Raw genomic sequence first — 8,055 nt, 5'->3', positions numbered from 1 at the left:
CATCAGCTTCCACCGAAGTGAAATCCTGGGATCCCCCTGTCACACCAGCAATAGAAACAGACTCTGTCTCCCCATGTCTCGATGGGATTAATGTGCATTGCACAGCAGTATCTACCAAAGCTTTGTACTCTTGTGGTTCCGATGTGGCAGGCCAACGAATCCACAGAGACCAGAAAACACGGTTTTCCCTAGCCTCTACCTGCCTAGAGGTGGGGCCACTCTAAGCCTGCTTATCTTTCTTTCCCTGGGCATATGTCTTGGATGTTCCTTCAAGGGGATTGGACATGTCATCATCATCATCATACCTGGCAGTTCGGCTATGGGCAACTGGAGCTGCTTTCCTTCTGGTGGCTTCCTTCAGTTCATGCACCCGTTGTGCCAGAGCAGCAGTAGATTTTCCATCCCATCTCCACATGTTTTCTCCACAATCACGCAGGTAGAACCACAGCTCAGCTCGTGGGATGTACCTTCTCTTGCCATCTGGGTAACATCTGTGTTGGCTACCAGAACCTCTGATCTGTGCTGCTGAGATTTGGAGAAGGTCTTCTTTAATCTCCTCTCTGAACTTCTTATGATTCTCCTCTATCTTGTCCGCTAATTTCTGCAGACATGTTTCTACTGCTGCGATTCTGGCATGTGTTGGGCCATGCACAGCATCTGCATATGCTCAGAGCTTCTTTGCCATATCCAGCACAGTCTCATCCCTCTCATCCCACTTCATTATGGCTAAAGCAGAAGCATATTCATGTGGCACAAGTCATACAAGTTTCCGCCACATCACAGACGTGCATGGTACCAAATCTGGGTTCCTAGTTGTTACATCATCTGAGAAGATAATCTCTGCCACTGCCATTTCTCTCAGGTGTTGGATCCCTTGCTTTATGGTCTTCCACTCGGTTTGCTGCATATAGAGATCATCTGCACACAGGTATCTTTGTGCTACATTTTCCAAGACCCGTGCCCAGAGACTGTGTGGAGTAGTCCCCCTCATCATTCCTTGGTCGATGACAGGTTCCTGTGACAGGGATCCCAAATGCCTTGCTTCAGTGCCATCCAGAATTGTAGCCTCGCCTGCAGCATCCCAGAGACAGATCAGCCAACTAATTATGAATTCATCAGGTCATCAGGTGTAATCCTTCTGTAGGCCACAAAGGTCCTTCAGAGAAAAGGACTCAATATTGGCTTCTGATCTTGCGCCTGCTGGTTTGACTCCTGATTTTATGTCAGGAGGCATTGAGGGTCCTTCTCCTGCTGCATCATCACCATCATCATCATCATCATCATCATCCACTGGTCGATCGGTCTTGTCCGTGCATTTCCCACTTCTAGTGCTGGTAGCAACAGCCATTGATTGAGGCTTATTGTCTGGTTTAGCTGCTGGCTTAGGCTCACTATCTGGTTTAGCTGCTGGCTTTGAGCCTGGGCTGTTGGCTGTAGCCTGACTGGGATAGCTGCTGATTTATCTCTCTGCCCCCCTGCCTCTGTCTGCTGCCCGACAGTATCTAACAGAGTGGGATAAGCATAGGCCAGGGCCCAGCTTATTGCAATGAGCCTTTTCTCTTTAGAATGATCATGGCACTTCGTTTTTAGTTATTTCCCCACCTCAGCTGGGTTCTGAATTTGTTCCCGTGGAAAATCCCAGTCTACAGGATCAGAAAATTCCTTCAGGGTTTAGCCTGTATTTTCCCATTCTCCACACCACTTAGGATTTTTCACGCCTGCATCTGCTTCTGGGTCAAGGGTCTCACCAACTCCTCTGGATATCTCAGCCCTCATTCTAGAGAAGCTGCAGACCATATGGAGGAAGTTTGATTAAATACCAGATTAAATACCAGAAAGATGGTCTCTTTAACATTCAGGGGAAACTGAACATTCTCAAAAAGTGACATAACAGATTCAAAGGAGAAGAAGAAAAGGAAAGGCTGGAAAGCCTCATTCCCTGCTCCTCCTCTATCAAACTGGGTGCAATTACTAATAAATTCCCAAAACATACTACTGGAACTGGGATGCAGGGTAGGACGAAGAAACCATAAACCATAAATATCATAAACAGACTCCAGTATCTTTGTAAATCCCCTATAAATCATTATCACCAAGGCCAGCACAACAGCTATTCCAATCCGTGCCGCACTACCATAAAAATTATGGGTTATGGACAATAATCCTAGTGACCAGAAAGGTATTGAAACCTCAAAAAGCTCTAGAGACCAGAACCACATGAAGGCCTCCACCCCAAGAGACATTAGGAATTCGAGCAACATGGCTACTGACTGCTTTAACTCACTAGAGAGTGAGCACAACCAACATACAATCAATAGAGCTTTTTTCCACCTTCTTGAGCCACGCATTGGGCACCAATAGATGTATTTGTCTTGGTTCAGAGCAAATTTGGAAGAGAATCCCAAAGGGGCTCCAGTAGGAAAGCAGATTAAATCAGCCCCTTCCCCCAGCCGGTCCTGGAGAAAATACCTCCTTGGAGAAAGGTGGAAAAAACCTGTTTATTAAACAATAAAACCTAAACAATATTAAAAAATAAAACCCCTTGCCGCTCCAAAAGAGATGACAAACTGAGAAAGTCCCCTCCCTGGGTTGCAGCTCAGCTCACTCAGTCTCTGATCAGTCCCTCTGGTGCTGGAAATGTCGCAGGCCAGGCCTGGCCCAGTGGCCACAGGTGTAGCTGCTGGTGCTCTTCTGGTGTTCAGTCCAGAGCAGGTTTGAACAGCTCCAAAGAAAAGGGAAAAAAACCCACAGTCCAGGGAACTTCTTTGTCTCCTTTGCCTCAGCTAGCTAAATGAACTAAAAGCAAAAGAGAGCTCTGTCTTGCTGTCTGTCCATCCACAGACAACACAGTCCAGAGCAGGAATGTGGAGGAGTGAGTGCAGTGTCTGAAAAAGCCTGCCGCTTCTTCTCACCCCCTTCACTCTCTGGAACAAGTCTTAAAGGTGTAAAACTTATTATTCAGCATAAACAGAATGAGACAACTGGGGATAAAAGCATCATTTAGTCAACCCAGGACACCCACCCATTACTTACTTTTTTCTTACTTTCCCAAGCTTGCTGACAAACTTGCTGAGTCCTGATGACTCTTCTTCTTGTATCTCTTTCAAGGATATACCAGCCCAATTTCTGAATATGCCCATTATTCATTGTTTGTGCATGTGACCATTGTCCATTAGTACAAGCAGGCTGGATTGTGCTTCAGCTGAATTATGGCCATTGTCTAACAAAAACTCCTCAATCTGCAAAAACTCTCAATATGTAACCATATTGAGATGACCAGAACCACAAAGGAACAACCAGGACCATGCTGAGGAGAACTGGGACCACACTGGGGGTAACTGGGAGTGAGTGAGACCATGCTGGGAGGGACTGGGATCATATGGGGAGTGACTGGGACTATACCAGGGACAACTGAGTTCAATTGGGACCATACTGGCAGTGTCTGTAACCATAGGGGAGTGATGGAAGCACACTGGGAACAGCTGGGCCCATGCTGGGACCAACTGGGATCACTCTGAAAGGGACTGGAATGATGGAGGAATTGACTGGGAGCAACTGGAATGATGCTGAAAGCAACTGGGAAGAAGTGGGAGTGACTGGGAACAAGCTGGAAGCAACTGGGATAAACTTGGAGAGAGAGGGAAACACTGGGAGCACACTGGAGGCTACTGGGGTCATGCTGGCATTGACAGCAAGCAACTGGGATAACACTGGGGGCACTGAAATCGTACTGGGAGTGTCTGACAGCAACTGGGATTAGACTGCAAGTGACTGGGATCATACTGGGAGTGGCTGCAATCATACTGGGATCAGAGTGGGTGTGTTTGGACCCTGACTGGGGGTTACTGGGAGCTACCAGGCCCATGCTGGGAGCCAACAGGGAACATAATTAGAGGAACTGGGAGCAACTGGGATAAAACAGGGGGCAAGTGAACCACCCTAAGGTAATTGGGAGTGCCTGGCAATGACTATGAGAATGTTCAGGGCAACTGGGATATACTGGGAGTGTCTGAGCCCATATGGGTGGTGACTGGGACCGGACTAGGAGCCACTGGGAATGTGCTGGGGGAACTGGGAACATGCTGGGGGCAAGTGGGAAGGACTAGGGACCTGGTGGGAGAGACTGGGATCATACTGGGAGTGCCTAGGACTATGCTAGGGACAACTGGGAGAACTGGGAACACACTGGATGAAATTGGGAAGAACTGGGACTGTGCTGGGAACAAATTGCATCATCATCGGGAATTGACTGGGAGGGACTGGGCTCATACTGGGAGCAGCCACTGCTGGCCCTGGGACCCTCCAAAAACACCTCCTGGGGACCCCGGATGTCCCCCCGAGGGTCATCTGTAGCTCGGCTTTGGAGCCCTGCCAGCTCCAAACTTCCCCCGAAAAAAATCCCAAACCCAGGCACCCCCCAGCAGGTTTGGGCCGAGCTCCCCCTTCCCCAGGCACCTGTGGGATGGAGGGTGATGCTCCCGGGGCTGCAGCGACTCCAGGGTTCCCTCTCCCCTTTTCCAGCTGCTTCTGCTGCCGGTCAGCCTCTTCCTCCTCCTCCTCCCCTGTTCCTGAAGGTCAAACCATGAGGGCAAAGGGGACAGGGAAAGGGTGGGAACCATGAGGGGAAAAGGGGCAGGGAAAGGGCAGAACCGTGAGGGGAAAGGGGACAGGGAAAGGGTGGAACCATGAGGGGAAAGGGGCAGGCTCAGGCCAAGGGCGGCAACTGTGAGGGGGCGCTCTGGGAGGCGGCACTCTGCAAACAGAACTGCAACGGACTGAACATGAACGGGAGAGAAAGCAGTAAGTCTGAGAGTTTTGTTTGCTATCAAATACATCCCACACACCCAGCCCCACACAATCCCCATCCAATCACTCCTACCCTCCCATCCCATCCTATTGCTCCCAAATTGGGATCCCATTTCTCCCATCTCCTTCCAACCCCATCTCACCCTGGTACCTGTGGAATTCAGTGAGTTTGGCATAGGATTGAGATTTTGAAGTGGGAACAAGCAATTTGAAGTAGGATTGAGCCCTTTCGTGTTAAGATTGAGCTGTTTTCAGTATGATTTGAGTGGTTTTGAAGTGAAAGATTGATCCCTCTTCACTATTGGACTGCAAAGAGATGGATGGTTTGGTCTAAGGCCAAACCAAAAGAATAAGAAGCCAGGTGTGTTCCCAACATGGATCACAGGGAAAGTGGGTCACCAGGGCTGTGCCTCAAGTGCCTCCTCCAGTGGGGGATGGAGCTGGAGCAGAGCACGAAGCTCTTCCTGCACTCGGGGCACTTGCAGGGCTTCCCTTATCGGTGGCTGTATTGGTGTCGGGTCAAATGAGAGCTCTGTGAGAAGCTCTTCCCACATTCTCCACACTTGTAGGGTCTCTCCCCTGTGTGGATGTGCTGGTGGGTGATGAGTTGGCAGTTGTACTTAAATCCCTTCCCACACTCAGGGCAGAAGAAGGCCCTCTCCTCTGTGTGACTCAGATTGTGCAGGAGGAGATGGGAGTTGAACTGAAATCTATTCCCACACTCGGAACACTCGTAAGGCCTCTCCCTAGTGTGGATCTTTTGGTGCCTGATCAGGGTGTCATGGTCCTTAAAGCTCTTCCCACATTCCCCACACTCGTAGGGTCGTTCCCCAGTGTGGATCCTCTGGTGCTTGATCAGGTCAGAGCTCCCCCTGAAGCTCTTCCCACACTCCCCACATTTGTAGGGCCGTTCTCCAGTGTGGATCCTCCGGTGCTTGATCAGGTCAGAGCTCCACTTGAAGCTCTTCCCACACTCCCCACACTCATGGGGCCGTTCCCCAGTGTGGGTTCTCTGGTGGCTGATCAGGCTGGAGCCCTGCCTGAAGCTCTGTCCACACTCCCTACACTCGTAGGGCCTCTCCTCAGTCTGGGTCCTCTGGTGGCTGGTCAGGTGGGAGCTCTGGCTGAAGCTCATCCCACACTCCCCACACTCGTACGGCCGTTCCCCAGTGTGGGTCCTCTGGTGCTCGATGAGCTTGTAGTTCCACCTGAAGCTCTTCTCACACTCCACACATGTGTGGGGCTTCTCCCCATCATGGAGCTGCTCATGGAGCACCAGCTCCGACCTCTGGCTTGATCTCTGGCTGCCTTCCCAGCCCAGGCTGGCTCTTTCCTCCTCAGATCCCCGCCATCTGCGTTTGCAGCCCCTCCTCGTGCGGCATCTCTGGGGCTTTTCCTCCCCGTTGGCTTCCTGCCCCATGGAGCCGCTCAAAACGGCCTCTTCCACCAGGTTCTGCCGCGGGCATTTGTCCTCCCTGCTCTCCATGCTCAGCTCCTGCTCTGGGGTAGGAAGGACAAGGACAGGATGGGATTTGCCTCTGTGCCACAGGCAAGGGCAAGGAGATCCCCCCAGGGCTGTGCTGCAGCCAGGGCCATACTGGGCTGGGCTATGGAGCAGCACAGAGGGGAAAGGGGCACAGACTTCCTCCTCACCTGCCTCAGTGTCCCGGGGCATCTTCCTCACAGACTCCCAGGGATTGGCAATGGGAAATCCTGGTTTGGGGAAAACAAGGGATGATCATGTTGAGTTTGAAGGTCCCTCTGCCCAAGTCCATCTCTACCAGTCACCGGCCATCTGTGCTTCACGAAAACCTCCCAAACACCAAGATTCAGCCCTGGAAAAGCCTCCCAAGAGTTCCCCGTCCCTGGTCCCTCCCCTCTGGTGTTTGGGGGTTCCCCCCTGTCCCAGCTGTTGAGGTCATGCTTGGATTGGGGGCCCCCCTTCTCCTCGGTGCCCACCCTGCCAAGGCTGCTGGCAGTCCCAGCAATGCCAAAAGCTCCCCCCTCTTCGCTCTCCCCATTTTGGGATGCCAGGGCTCTTTGGGCTCCCGGGCTCCCTTCTCCCCTCATTCTCTGCTCTGGGCTGCAGTGGCTCCAAGGTGTCCCCCCAGCCCCTCTCCAGGCTCTTGAGGCTCCCGCCAATGGCAGCGCTCCCCCCTCTCTGGGCTCCCCACTTTGGGCTCCTGGGGCACACAGGGCTCTGCTCCTCCAGACTGCCTCTGCCGGCAGCCGCCACCGGCACCCCCTGATGTCCCCCCGATGGGCCTTTTCCGCTTAGCCTTGGACTTCTTCATTCTCCAAACATCCCCCAAAAAACCCAGCTGGGAGCAACTGGGAGTGACTGGGAACATGCTAGAAGGAACTGGGCTATACTGGGACATACTGGGAAGGACTGGAACAAATGAGGGTGAAAGAGAGCAACTGGAACCATGTGGAGCACAACTGGTTCTTACTGGCAGGGACTGGGAGCACAGTGGGGCCATCTTTGGATCATACTGGGAGGGACTGGACTAATACAAGAAAACCCTCAAAAACCCCAGAGATACACCAAAAATCCCAGTGGAACTCATCAAAATTTTAAAAAACTCCCAAAAATTTCAATAAATCACCCCCAAAAACCCCCACAACCCCAACAAAACACCTCAAATCCAAAACCCCCCAAATCAACAAAACCCCCCAAAAATCACATAAGCATCTCTAAACCAAATAATTCTCCCAAAAAAACCCGGCCCCCCCTTCCCCGGGCCCCCCCCCCCCAAACCCCCCAAAACCCCCAAAACCCCCCCCCCCCCCTTTTTTTCCCCCCCCCCCCCCCCTGAAACCCCCCAAAAAAATTTTTTTTTTTTTTTTTTTTTAAAAAAAAAAATTTTTGTTTTTTAAAAAAAACCCCAAAAAATTTTTTTTTTTTTAAAAATTTTTTTTTAAAAAAAAAAAAAAAAAAAAACTATTTTTAAATTTTTTTTAAAAAAAAGGGCCCTTTCCGGGGAGAAAAAAACCCCTTTTTAAAAAAAAAATTTTTTTCCCCTTTCAAAAAAGAAATGGCCCCCCGGGGGGGTTTTTTAAAAAAAAGGGAAAAAACCCCCAAAAAGGGGAAAAAAAAAAATTTTTAAAAAAAAAGGAATTTCCCCCCCCATTTTTTAAATTTTTTTTTGGGGGCCCTTTTTTTGGGTTGGGGGGAAAAAAAAAACCCCCCTTTTTTTTTTAAAATTGTCCAAATTTTTTTTTTTTAAAAAATTTTTTTTTAAAAAA

The 8,055-nt window shown here is 50.3% G+C and overlaps 1 protein-coding gene across 1 annotated transcript; it reads right to left on the bottom strand.

Annotated features, from left to right (window-relative positions):
* Positions 1-5,299: 5,299 nt before the first annotated feature.
* LOC135455838 (zinc finger protein 180-like) lies at positions 5,300-6,487 on the bottom strand. Its single transcript, XM_064729331.1, has 2 exons — positions 6,460-6,487; positions 5,300-6,306 (listed from the first exon to the last, which is right to left on the bottom strand). The coding sequence occupies exons 1-2, from the start codon at positions 6,479-6,481 to the stop codon at positions 5,300-5,302; spliced, it is 1,029 nt and encodes a 342-aa protein (XP_064585401.1). The 5' UTR covers positions 6,482-6,487.
* Between the last annotated feature and the right edge of the window lie 1,568 nt (positions 6,488-8,055).

The sequence above is a fragment of the Zonotrichia leucophrys genome, chromosome 19 (assembly GCF_028769735.1).
Source record: "Zonotrichia leucophrys gambelii isolate GWCS_2022_RI chromosome 19, RI_Zleu_2.0, whole genome shotgun sequence".
Lineage (NCBI taxonomy): Eukaryota > Metazoa > Chordata > Aves > Passeriformes > Passerellidae > Zonotrichia > Zonotrichia leucophrys.
This window is presented reverse-complemented; position numbering and strand designations above follow the sequence as displayed.

Bases quoted from the DNA above. Each gene is read 5' to 3' on its own strand.
- LOC135455838 (XM_064729331.1), bottom strand. From the start codon at position 6,481: ATGCCCCGGGACACTGAGGCAG. The intron at 6,307-6,459 runs GTGAGGAGGAAG...TTCCTACCCCAG, and splicing joins GCCCCGGGACACTGAGGCAG to AGCAGGAGCTGAGCATGGAG.